Raw genomic sequence first — 13155 nt, forward strand, 5'->3', positions numbered from 1 at the left:
GATCAAAGAGAAGGTCCCTGGGGCCAAGAGGAAGGAGGAGTAGAGTGGCATCGCCTGACCACAGCCCCACACACACACACACACACACACGTCAACGCATGAAGTCACAAACACGTCTTTAATAAACACGTCTTAAACGGTCACTGCACCTGTGTGTGTACACGAGAAAAAATAAAGAGAGACGTGCCTCCATCTGTCTCAAGGTCACTGGTCCAGTCTAAAATACGAGTCCAGAACCTGCAGTGACGAACCGTGTCTGAACATAAGCAGAATAAATTAAAAGGTAGCGACCTGGAAAAGAGTAACGAAGGAACAACAACAACAGCAACAAAAAATGTGCGACCAATCACGATCAGCAGCTTCTCCTGAAGCCACGCCCCTTTACAGAACTCCTGCCAGGGGTTCAGGGCATTCTGCAGTGCGGGCCCTACTCTCCTGGGGCTGCGGCGTCACACTCCGGTTCTCCCAGGTCCAACAGGACCACAGGGTGGAGCTGGAACAGCTGACCTTCACGCCTCTTCACTCCGGCTTTTTCCAAGGCCTCCATTTTATGGGCGGGGTTCACCTGACAACACAGACAGGGACGATGTTATCATCGCGGTGATGAAGCTGTGGAGAACGTCTCATCAGGCAGCGGATGGTCTCAGCTGAAGAACATTTATAAAGAACATCTGAGTGTGGACTTTATTCAGTCAAGAAGACAGCCAATAGGATATGGGGTTGCATTTCCATTCCATTTACATTAAAATGGGCAGTGGTGTCCTAGTGGTTAAGAAAGTGGCTTGCCGGTTCAAATCCCGACTGAGGTGGCACACTGCTCCCCGGGCGCCTGTCATGCTCACCAAGGGTTAAAAGCAGAGGACACATTTTGTTCTGTGCTGTGTGACAATGACAATCACTTCACATCAGTTCAATTTCCAACAAGTGACCCTGATGGCCTGAATGACCTCCTCTAATGTCACCTTCCTGTGGTCTGTGAGGTGTATGCGATGCTGACCTGGTTCCACGCCTTCAGGTTCCTATAATAAACGGGAACCCGATCTTCTCTGGGAGTCCTGCAGAAAACCCTGAACATCAGAAAGAGGAGCTTTAACATCAGAACACCCAGGTGTTGGTGTGTGTGTGTGTGTGTGTGTGTGAGTGAGTGTGAGATTCACACCTGAGTAGTCTGTTTCTGGAGTCCTGCTGTAGAGAACTTATGTGGTCTGGACCCAGGTGCAGCAGGCTGCCGGGTCCCTCACACACCAGCCTGTTCACCGCCGCACGCAGCCCGTTAATCTGCAGAGACAAGACGCACACACGCGCGCACACACAACCTTTAGAAGACCTAATTGCCCAATTGTCTGAATCAAGCTGCTGACTCCACCCACCTCTGTGATGTCATCCACATCAAAGTTGACATCAAATGTCAACTCAATGTCCTTATCCAGCTTGGTGTCACTGGAGCAGGGGCCGAGGCCACAGACAGCACCGGTGAAACACGAGCGCCTTTCATCAGTACTACACACACACACACACACACACAAACACACACACACACACACACACACACAGACAGCCACAAGACCAGGATGTCAGATTTATTTATATTTAGAGTGTTTACCAGACACCCTTATCCAGAGCGCCTTACAATCAGTAGAGACAGGGACAGTTCCCCCCGGAGACACTCAGGGTTAAGTGTCTTGCTACTACCACCAAAATTTTATGCTTAAAGGAAGAAGCTCCTTTCACCGGCACTGGTCAGTACTATGTGGTTGTGGTTGTGGTGTGTGTGTGTGTGTGTGTGTGCTTACACACCGCAGCTCCATAAGTGGAGTGAACAGCATGGTGACCAGAGCTGGGAGTCCACGAATAAAAGGCAGATGACTCGTTTCTTTTAAATGAATACAGGAGCCTGTGAGGAACACACAAACGTCGTACATTTGTCAGATAAAAAAAAACACACACACACACACACACACACACACACACACACACACACACACATACCTGATGCACCGACCCTGACTGATCCGGTTGCCAACATCCTGAAGTGTGTGTCCTGTGGGTTCTCATTCACAGCTACAGCATTTATACTGTCTTTTTCCAGCATAACACTCCTGTCAAGACACACACACACACAAAGCAGGTTACACAACACAACCAAGAACACAGAGCGCACACACACACACACACACCTGAGGTGAGTAGCACGGCTCATGCTGTGGAACCTGACTTTATTGGGGCTGTATGGGCCATTAACTTGAACCTGTGCAAGACAAGAGACACACACACACACACACACACACACACACACAGTCTTAGCAGTGACCTCAGAGATAGATAGATAGTAGATGTGGATTCATCAAACATCTCTGTGAGGTTGTAGATTCATAAACGTGAAAATCAGTGTAACGTCTTCAGACCTGTGATGTGAGAAGTTCTTCGTTAGACTTTCAGCAGCAGCCTGTTCAATGTTCGATGGTTAGGAGACCACTGCAGTAGGTCAACCTGGAGATAAAGGCCCCCTTGTGTCTGTGTGTGTGTGTGTGTACCTTGCTCTTGGCCATGTTGTTCCGGTGTGTGAAGGTCTCCAGCAGCTGATCTATCAGCTCTTTGTCCTCCTGCTGTTTTTTGTAACAGGAGTCACTGATGCTGCTGGGAATGAAGGAACCATCAACCAGATCCTGATACACGGAAACCAGCATCTCATGATTTTGCTGCAGACACACACACAGGGAGGGGAGGAGAGGATTATTATTATTATTAATTATTAATGTTTATCGTCAGTCGTACTAATTTATCTTCTCCAGACACACTACATGACTGGTCATGCTGACCTTTGACTGAAAGCTCTCTGGCGCCCGCAGGGCGTAGCCCTCCTCCACCATGATGTCTGTGACGCTGGTCTCCGTGGTGACAAGCAGGTCGACGCGCATGATGCCGTGCTGGATGGAGAAGAGCGAGACCGCCAGCGTGCGCCCACAGACCAGTGACAGGAAGCGGTCCCGGGCCTGGCTGCTCCACTGTCCTCCAGTGACGAGCGACTCCGCTGACGGGGACATTCCAGCGATGCAGAACTCCTGAGCCTGACACACACACACACACACCAGATGAAACCAGGTCCGCTCTCCTAACACAGAATGTCTAGTTAACGATGGCTCTCCACTCAGCAGATGTGCTGGTCCATCATGGACTGTCAAATTAAAGCTTAGATACCTACAGAAATGTTCAGAAAGTCATAGAGTGGAGGATCTCACCTGGAAGGGCGGAGTCAGCATGTCGGCAGGGAGTTCCCTCAGGCTGGAGCAGGACACATGCGCGCTGTTCCCAAAGTCCAGGAAGAAGACCTGCAGGTGATGGAGTTCAAGCTTCCTACAGGAAGAGGACGTGTGTGTGTGTGTGTGTGTGTGTGTGTGTGTGTGTGTGTGTGTGTGTGTGCGCACGCATGTGTACCTCTGCTACAGTGCCTGTGACGTGCAGGATCTTGGCCCTGTAGTACTGGGTGGGCTGGCCAGCCTCGCTGAAGGGGGCCAGGCAGTACAGGTTGGGATAGAGGGAAAGTGGGAGGGGCTTGAGTTTCCCTGAGTTGATGCCAGTGGTCAGTTCCCGCTGCTTCTCAAGACTCCCCTCGTCCGCCTGGAAGCCCCAGAAGTGTCCGACCTCAATGACCTGCAGAGATTCAACTCTCCACATAAGTAACAAGCTCCACCCCCTTGACATACATCATCTGAACTCATCCCCTGTTAGTTCAGCAGCTGCTTAGTTGTCAACCATCTTGTGTGTGTGTGTGAATGTAGGGTGGTAGTAGCCTAGTGGGTAACACACTCGCCTATGAACCAGAAGACCCGGGTTCGAATCCCACTTACTACCATTGTGTCCCTGAGCAAGACACTTAACCCTAAGTTGCTCCATGGAGACTGTCCCTGTAACTACTGATTGTAAGTCGCTCTGGATAAGGGCGTCTGATAAATGCTGTAAATGTAAATGTAAATGAGTGTGTTGACCACCTCGGTGATGTTGACTATGAAGATACGGGAGGAGGGCAGGAGTTTGGGGTCAACGACGCTGCTCAGGACTCCAACGGGTTCAACGGAATGAGTCTGGAAATCCACGTTCACTCTGCAGAGACAATGTCTTCACAGTCACACACCCGACCCAGGGGGCGCTGCTCACAGCGGTGTGTGAGTGTGTACCGTGCGTAGCGGAGGTGAGAGACGCTCCGGCCTCCAGCCTTTGCCTGGACCTCGTCACTGGAGTGTGTGAGGAGGTACATACTGGGCCGCTGCCATGACAACAGCAGCGCCAGAGAAACTTCCGGAAGAACGCCAACCACTCGTGGTGAGGAGCGGTAGAACTCCACATACGCCCTACACACACACACACACACAAACACACAGTTCATTCAAGTAGACTGGAACAGACCTCTGCAGGCAGGGATTCAGGGGCAGTGGTGGCCTAGCGGGATAGGAAGCGACTCATGACCGAAGGGTTGCGAGTTCAAACCCGAACAGTCTGAGGTCGCCTTGGTCAAGATACCGTCCCCACACACTGCTCACTTATGGTTAATTACAGAGGACACAGCGCATCACAATGACAAAAAACAATCGCTTTCACTTCACTTCCAGTGGGCGGGGCTTACTGACCTGGAGCCGTCGAATGATATGGCCTTGACCTGCCCACACTGACGGAACAGGGACTGTAGCTGCTTGTAGTACAGGAAGGCGAAGGAAGGCAGGTTACGCACCTGAGGAAGGTAAGCGCATAATGAAGTTTCACGAACTTAAGAATGAATCCACAACGAAGCAAGTAAACTGCAAATATGACTATGCTGTGAGGTCACATGAGCTTCTGTTCAGAGGTTAGAGGTCAAAGTACCATGACAGTGGTGCAAGGGTTGTGGCCATAAAGCTCTTTGAAGGCCAATTCCTCATCAATCTCACTTTGGAGGAAGTAGTTTGGGTAAAACGCCCCAGCGATCACCACCTGAGGAACACAAGAGAGTCACCAAGTGTCAGTTTCTGTCCCCACCCAGTACTTCACGCACTATACTGAACCCTACAACAGGGGGCAGAATGACATGCTCCTGTCTGGGCAGGGCTGTTTGATAAAATATTCATTCATTAATTATTTTGATATTTATCCCCATTTCACCTGTAGGATGAACATCTGGGTGTTCTGGTCTGGAGGCGATTCACTGTTGTTGATGTGCATGTTGAACTGAGCCACTCTCTTCTTCAGGTCCTCAAACAGTTCAGCCACCTTCACACACACACACACACACACACACAGATGAACAGGTGGAACCTGTAGAAACATAGATCATAAACTGAAATCTGGAACTCACCTCCCTGATCCTCTTGATTTGGATGCAGTTCTCTTTTCCCCACTCCAGCTCTTCCTGAGACATAGCAAAGTCCCACTGATCAGACCACCATGGATCTCTGTGTGTGTGTGTACATGTCTTTATAATTGAACAGTAGACCTTCAAATATTCTTTCCTTCCTCAAATTTCAGATGAATCTATTATTACAAATACATATATTAATCCATGTATTCCACCGTATCTTGCCCTAGTATGTATCTAAACATGCGGTGTGTGTGGCATACAAGCATGTGTGTATATTGAAATGTTGAAATGTTCTACTCACTCTGGGATGCCTCAGCTCCCCCTTGGACCTGGCCGTGTACCATGCCTTCAAGCCATGAAAACATAGAGGGAAATAATTATATATATATATAATTATATAAACCAAGCCACTGGTCATCCATAGCCCCACCCCTTTTCCTGCAAGCAGGCTGTACCTTAAATGCATTGAGAAACGCGATGTGGTCGCTGGGGTACCCATTGGCAAACATCAGTTTGCTCCTGTGTGACAGTTGGACATACAGCACCTGTTACACTCTGGCCCCACCCAGAAATCAGCAGGCTCAACCGATCACCAGCTAGAACCTACCGATAACCTGCCACATGCTGTAGGGACGAAATCGCAAAGAAACTCTTCAGGGAGAGAGATGCCGCTGAAAGAGAAAGACACAGAAACATCGCAACAGCGGAACAGCTGGACAAAGGAGCAGGCGTCCCTGCTCCAATAAAGTGGCCTTTTTGTGTAGGTGGTTGAGAGGGTTCATACAAGTTCAATGGAGCAAAAAGAGCCTCGGATGCCAAATACGGGACAAACGAGTGCGAGTTCGAAACAACCCCATTTACTCACTCTGACCCACCGTACAAAATCTGGTGGGTTTCGGTTGAACCGTGTGCAAGCAGGACAAAGGACAATTACCAGAGTCCCATGCATCCGCGAGCAGGTTTAAAATGATACCAATGCTAAAATTAGCATTCAGTGCATTTCTATGGGCATTTGATCCAGTCTGAGCATTAATAGTCTGAGCATTAACTGACACATCCAATATGCCAAATCGTGCAGCTCAGTAAGGCCTTCAGCCTCGCATCGACTTCCGGGTCGCTAGCTTTGGCCCACAGGGGGCCAAAAACCTATTCCGAGCTCAATAGTAAATGGTCGGTCACACTGACAGGTCCAAATCAAGTAAATAAAACCAGCAATTCTCTACAGCACTTCAACAGCAGGTAAAATTGGGTAAAAAACTGGGTACCGATGATCAGACACTCTTCCAGACAGCCGAACACGTGACCCAGGACAACCATCTTCCCCAGAAGCAGGTCAACAGGCAGGTGAGACAGAACCCGACCCAGAAAGGTCAGGTCCCCGTCAAGTGAGTTGTGAGAGGAGGTGTGCACTGAGAGCGCTCCAATCTACATACACACACAGCAAAACGTATAATTTAGTGTTTCTGTATCAACATAATCATCATCATCATCATCATCATCATGGCTGTATCCAGCATAGAATTGTGAATGCAGGGACAGCAGACACTCATCACCTCCTTCAGCTGCAGGATGGTTCTCTCAATGTCACTCAGTTTAGGAGGGGACAGGGACGTGGACAGGACAGAGCGGGGTTCACCCATCTGCAACAGCTTCACCTTCAGCATGATCCTGTCTAATGGAGAACGCTACACACACACACACACACACAATCAACAATGATGATGTACCTCTAGGCTGCTAGAGGTTTGTGTGTGTGTGTGTGTGTGTGTGTGTGTGAGAACTGTCCCTACACTCACCAGCATCTCAGGAAGCACAAAGTCTGGAATCTCCTTCTCCCAGAACTCCTTAGTGACCAGGCGGTAACAGTAACCCTTGGAGACGCGACCAGCTCGACCTGAGGGACAGAGCAGAGCACGATGCGGGAAGTCATACACGGCCACGCCCGAGACTTCTCAAGGCCGATTAGCACCACCTTCTCACCTCGCCGCTGGTTACAGTTGGTTTTGGACGCCCAGGTGAGCTGAAGGGACTGGTAGTTTGTCTCTTTGTCACAAACCACGTGACGTGCCAGGCAGAAGTCAATCACTATTAAACACACACATCTTCATCTCCTCCTGTACAATCATCATCACACGACATTGTTTCTGAGCCGTGCGGTGCAGAAACTCACCGTACTTCACGTCAGGGACTGTCACCGAGCTCTCCGCAATGTTGGTGGACAGGATGATCTGAGGAATCAAGACACACACAGAGGCGGAAAACTGAAGTATTGCACATTGTGCTGTTATTATTATAATATAATGTCAAATTATTATTACTACTGTTATTGTCATTTTGTGCACTATATATACTAACCATACCCATACACTGATATACCATCACGTCGCTGCTACCTGTCCATCTGGTTTGTCTCGACCTGCAGTGTATTGTGGGTCGGACCTTTGTCATGTTTTTGTGTCTTTTTGCACACTGCGAGTCCCCAAAGTGTCGCATCTCATCTCTCTGTGTACTTGTATATGGTGAGATGACGATAAAGTTCACTTTGACATGAACATGTGAGACTGGCTCACTCACCTTCCTGTATCCAGACACCGGCACCAGAAACACACCCGTCTGCTCCTCCAGGGTCACGGTGGAGTGAAGGGGGTATACCTGCAGTCTAACACACACACACACACACACATACACACACACACACACAGAGCTGAAGCATACAGCGGTTTCACCTACACACTCACACAGGAACAGACAGAGCAGTAACACACCTCTTGCGTACGAGTTTGGCAAGCGCCTCCTGCATGAACTGGATCTCGGCGAGGCCCGGCAGGAAGACCAGAACACTGCCCCTCTGAGGCAGAGACACGCTAGCATCCTTCTCTACATTACTGCGCGCACACACACACACACACAAGGAGATGTTACAGATTACAGTCAGATGAGTGGACGGCTTGGCTGGATCGGTGCACATGACCTCTGACCTGTGATCTTTGGCCTCCATTTCATCAAAGTTCTGAATGAGACTCACAGCCACATTGTACATTTCAACACTGATTGAGGGGTTATCAAGCTGGTTGGGCTCCACCTGACACACACACACACACACACACACTCCATAACCAGGGTTATGGTACAAGGTCAGATGTTAAAGTTCAAAGGTGATGTTCTCTCTCACCCTGAAGGGAACGATGGTGCGTATGTCATCCAGGTAAAACTCCTCGATGGTGTACGGCACACCCTCCACCTCGAAAACGAAGGCGGGGTTGATCTGGCCCCGCACAGGCGTCCCGAAATAATCCGCAAACTCTTTACAGTTGATGGTGGCCGACATGAGGATGACCTGCAGGTCAGCCGAAGGAGAAAGATTGGCGTGGGGGTGGGACCAATGAGCAGCAGCCTGCAAGCTCAGTGAAGCCACGCCCATATTGAGATGCACAGACAGGCTGTGTGTGAAGTGTGTGTGTGTGTGTGTGTGTGTGCAGGTATTCGTAGTCGGGTCACACACCTTGACGTAGCGCGAGTTGGACTGCAGCAGCTTCCTTACAACCAGGAGGAGGAAGTCCAGCTCCTCAGTTCGCTCATGGACCTACGGAAAGGACGTCATCATCATCACCACCATCACCACCACCACACCCAGCACCATGAATAAGACTAAATTCTCCTGCTCTTTTTACTCATTTTATACCTGATTTTAAATCAGCAGATTAAATTAAATAGCCTTTCTATGGTCCTGCAGTAGCTAGAAATGGCGATAGCTGTAAAGAGTGTTTTGGTCGTTCTGCTTCACCATTCAGAGAACAGCAGCTCAGACGGTCGGATCTGGAATTTGTCCCCTTATGACGTCATAAAGGGAAAGGTTACCTCCCGTTTCTCATGCTTTTTCCACCCAGAGAATCTCCCAACGTGCAAAGCATTGCAGTTGCTCAGTAAAAATGAGCACAAATGTATTTTTTTGTACTTCCGTCACGCGAGACTGAAGAACTAGTGGGGTCATTTTATTTTATTTTTCAGGAAAAAACACCGACACGACTTCACGTCTGGGCCAAACATTGTGGTTGGTGAATGGTGTTGAATGGTGTTCATTTCCGCGAATGCACCATCAACTTCTATAGGCCCGCTCTCCCCCTGCCCCACCTCTCTCCTCCTCATTAGCATTTAAAGCTACAGTCACTGAAACGTGAAAGTGAAGTGAGTGTGTCCTCTGCATTTAACCATAATTTAACCAGGGAGCAGTGTGTGGGGGGGCACCTTGGCAGTTTGGGATTGGAACTGTCAACCTTTGGATTACGAGTCTGTTTCCTTACCCGCTAGGCCACCACTGCCCCTTCAGACGGGGACAGAGATGGCAGCAATGCAGCGATGGCGATTTAGGTGATTTTTCGGAGTTGTGTGTGTGTGTGTGTGTGTGTGTGTGAGAGAGAGAGAGAGACACTGGTACCTCATCTATGAAGATATGGGAGAACTCGGTTAGGCTCTTGGCAGTAACCAGCTTCTGCAGCAGGACTCCGGTGGTCATGTAGATCAGTCTGGTGTGTTCCGTTGCCTTTTTCTCCAGACCCACCTACACACACACACACACACAAACACACACACACACACATAGCAATTCTTCACCTCTAGCTCAATCTTAAAAGTAATTCACTTCATAAACTTTTCTTTGTTGGTTGAGGCATTTTTACTTTCAACATTTTGACACACACACCTGATAGCCAACCAGACTACCCAGGACGCACTTGCGCTCTCGGGCAACCCATCGCGCGATGCTAGCAGCACCAATCTTGCGTGGCTGCGTCACCACCAGGTTGCAGGGGACGTTCTTCTCGCTGTAGAAGTCGAGGACGAACTGGGGCAGCTGGGTGGTTTTCCCGCTGCCCGTCGCCCCACGGATGATCACCACTGCGTTGCTCTCGATCAGAGAAATGAGCTGCACAGAGACGCAGGGAACTAGAGCTTCAGAACCTCACACACATACACACAGGCCACTCAAACAACGTTTCACACGAAACAGCAAATCCCGGAGGGACAGATAAGAGTTTTGCTTCGAACCGGCAACCTTCTGATTATGTAGAAGGACATGCTGGTGGAAAATCTACAAGGTTGTTCTGAGACAGATGAAGTGATAGCTGATGGTAGACACACCACTCAAGGACTTTAGAAAGAAATGAGAGAAGTTGCTGGTCTGTAGTTGCTGATGTCTGCAGGGTCAGCGATGGGTTTGGAAGAACGCTGCCTGTTTTAAAGACAGCTGGTACAGGACCAGATGTAATTGAACCATTTATGACATGAGAAATGAAGGGGATAAGGTCAGGAGAGGTTGTTTGGGAGTATTGTGGAGGGGATTGGTTCCAGTGGACAAGTGGTTGGATTACCTGTAGATATGATCTGGATGGTTTCATCTAATGTGAGTTTTGAAAATTGTTCAAGGGCTGTCGGCAAGCTTTCAGAGGGTAGGGTGGTTATGGAAGATGGAGCAGGGGGAGTTGGAGGGTTCAATAGAGATGAGAATATGTTGTGGAGTTTTTGATGGTTGTGGGTAGAGGTTTGCAGTTTTGCTTTGTAGAAAGTAGATTTAGCGGAGGTGAGGTTAGATAATGCAGCGGGTCAAGCTGGGATTTCTGATATTTCCTCTCTGCTGTTCTTAGTTCCCTTCAACTGCTGCGCAACATGTCAGATAGCCAGGGAGCAGGGGGAGAAGTCCTTTTGCGTTTGGAAGATAAAGGACAAAGATGATCCATAGAAAGGGAAAGTGAGGAGAGGAGAGAGTTAGTTGCTGTTTCTAGCGGTAAGGGGATTGAAAGGTGTGAAAAAGTGCAGGAAGAGATGAAAAGAGACAGATGAACAGAGACGAGTGAAGGTGAATGTGAAATATGAAAGTGAAGTGATTTGATTGTCATTGTGATACACAGCACAGCACACGGTGACACAACGAAATGTGTCCTCTGCATTTAACCCATCACCCTTGGTGAGCAGTGTGTGGGGACGGTGCTTTACTCAGTGGCACCTCAGGCAAACCAGCATTCGAACCGGCAACCTTCTGATTACGGGGCCACTTCCTTAACCACTAGGCCACCACTGGCCCCAATTACATTACATCTCACTCTGTCACAATTTGAGGTTTCCACTCATACAGTCTATGCTTTTGTTCAGCCCCTGGTGGTTGGCTGACTATTGGTTGAGAAAGTGCTTGATTTGATATGCAGCAGACCCTGCTATTCAAATTGTAATATCGCCGACGATCATCGTAATTTAATAGTGATAACCAAAATCGTGATCAAAATTCGATTAATTGTGCATCCCAAGGACACAGTCACCATGAACAGTGCAGGACAACATGTGTTTCCTCCAGGCGCGCTGATAAAAGAGCCAATAAACAGGTCAACGGGAGACAGCTGGCTAAGCCCAGTGGCATCTGGGCATCACAGTGATCTAGTGTATAACACACGTGCCTATAAACCAGCAGACCAAAAAGAAAGAAAGAAAAAAAAAAAACTTACTACCCCCCCACTGAACAAGACTGAAGATGAAGAACATCTGAGCATCTAAACACAGACAGAAGAAAGGGTTTCAGCATGTTTTTACCTCTTCTCGGTTCTTTGTGATTGGTAGGGACGGGTACTCATAGGTTGCCAAAGGTGGTGGAGGCAAGCCACTACCTGGAAAAGTACAATGTAAACCAGTTCATAGTCACATGCCTCACATCACCACAGCAGCAATGTGTGTGTGTGTGTGTGTGACCTACTGTTTTGCTTCCTGTTGTGGGGTCCACCACCACTGCTCTCTGACTCTGAGCTATGACTGGGCCGGACAGGACTGGAAACCAGTAAAAAATGAACAATACACTAAAACTCAATCATACGTCTGACATGTACCGTGGCTTTTAGAAATGTACCACAACCAAACCGGTCAATAAATATTGATACTGAGAGGCGAACCTGACATGCGCATTAAACAGCGGCCTTTACGCGTTAAAACACCACAACCTGGCAACTTCCTTAAACATCGGCCTTTACGCGTTAAAACACCACAACATGGCAACTTCCTTAAACATCGGCCTTTACGCGTTAAAACGGCAAAACTTTCAGCAGAAAGTTCAGTTTTTTTTTCCCCAAGATTACTTTTCGCAGACCATGGAGTTCGGTTGTATAAATCGAGGTTAAAAAAAAGAAATTAGTCAATAAAAAGGAATTTGTTAAATGTATTTTAAGGTTAATTTTGTTGTGAGCATGTGCACGGCTTTAGAACCGGGTGTTTTAAAACTCTCCTTTATTGACGTGAATTTCCCTCTGGAATGAATCGGTGATCTATCTTTAATAAATGATGTATATATTATATATAACATATTATATATGACATAAATTATGTATATATTGTATATAATTTATAGACTTAATTGCCCGAGCCGCCCGCCACTCGGTACCCACCCGGGCTGAGCGCCGGGCCCCTCGGCGTCCCTGTGGACCTCGTGGGTGATGCGGATGTTGGCGAACCGGGTTCCCACGGTGAACCAGTCCGCGATCTGCTCCGCCGTTATTGCCGACTGCATTTTGCCGGGATTCGAATGACTAAAAAGGGCAGGAGACGTTCGGCCTCCGCGTAATTGTGTGAATGACGTGCGACCCACGTGGTGGGATGAGGAATAGAGGGAGATTTTTTTTTTTTTTTAATATATATTTTTTAATTGAAGTTTTAGAATACAAAAATGAATAAAGCAATAAACATTTAAGTCAACCAAAAGAAAAAAAAATAAGCCAGGGGAACAGGGAAATATCACACTGTGTGCCGCCATGGTTCCTACACCATCACTGCTCTTCTGCAGGCAATGGAACAGG

General features: G+C 48.3%; 2 protein-coding genes and 1 long non-coding RNA gene across 7 annotated transcripts in view; 2 read left to right on the forward strand and 1 right to left on the reverse strand.

Annotated features, from left to right (window-relative positions):
* Positions 1 to 192, forward strand: part of LOC114773819 (reticulon-1-A-like) — a 5752-nt gene extending 5560 nt beyond the window's left edge. For all 5 annotated transcript variants that reach the window (XM_028966009.1, XM_028966056.1, XM_028966120.1 and 2 more), the window contains one exon: positions 1 to 192. In XM_028966009.1, coding sequence (XP_028821842.1) covers positions 1 to 43 — 43 coding nt within the window. In that variant the 3' untranslated portion in view covers positions 44 to 192.
* LOC114773589 (ATP-dependent RNA helicase TDRD9-like) lies at positions 193 to 12869 on the reverse strand. Its single transcript, XM_028965887.1, has 35 exons — positions 12748 to 12869; positions 12066 to 12136; positions 11906 to 11979; positions 10029 to 10250; positions 9765 to 9887; positions 8832 to 8912; positions 8502 to 8666; positions 8308 to 8411; positions 8095 to 8214; positions 7904 to 7988; positions 7500 to 7557; positions 7310 to 7414; positions 7126 to 7223; positions 6883 to 7014; positions 6595 to 6754; positions 5937 to 6000; positions 5785 to 5848; positions 5631 to 5675; positions 5327 to 5380; positions 5134 to 5241; positions 4858 to 4965; positions 4626 to 4726; positions 4176 to 4349; positions 3990 to 4101; positions 3436 to 3651; positions 3240 to 3329; positions 2820 to 3068; positions 2535 to 2699; positions 2178 to 2248; positions 1990 to 2099; positions 1798 to 1894; positions 1371 to 1500; positions 1160 to 1278; positions 998 to 1067; positions 193 to 565 (listed from the first exon to the last, which is right to left on the reverse strand). The coding sequence occupies exons 1-35, from the start codon at positions 12867 to 12869 to the stop codon at positions 428 to 430; spliced, it is 4005 nt and encodes a 1334-aa protein (XP_028821720.1). The 3' UTR covers positions 193 to 427.
* On the forward strand, positions 4178 to 5397 carry LOC114776005 (uncharacterized). Its single transcript, XR_003745351.1, has 3 exons — positions 4178 to 4320; positions 4608 to 4735; positions 5140 to 5397. It is a non-coding gene; the product is annotated as an uncharacterized LOC114776005 (long non-coding RNA).
* Positions 12870 to 13155: the final 286 nt, after the last annotated feature.

Source organism: Denticeps clupeoides, chromosome 1 (assembly GCF_900700375.1).
Source record: "Denticeps clupeoides chromosome 1, fDenClu1.1, whole genome shotgun sequence".
Classification (NCBI taxonomy): Eukaryota; Metazoa; Chordata; class Actinopteri; order Clupeiformes; family Denticipitidae; genus Denticeps; species Denticeps clupeoides.

What these genes read in the sequence shown, in the direction of transcription:
- LOC114773589 (XM_028965887.1), bottom strand. Translation starts at nt 12,869, where the DNA reads ATGCAGTCGGCAATAACGGCGGAGCAGATCGCGGACTGGTTCACCGTG. An exon ending in CAGAGAGCTTTCAGTCAAAG is followed by an intron (nt 2,700 to 2,819) that starts GTCAGCATGACC and finishes GTGTGTCTGCAG; the next exon opens with CAAAATCATGAGATGCTGGT. An exon ending in ACAACATGGCCAAGAGCAAG is followed by an intron (nt 2,249 to 2,534) that starts GTACACACACAC and finishes TGTCTTGCACAG; the next exon opens with GTTCAAGTTAATGGCCCATA.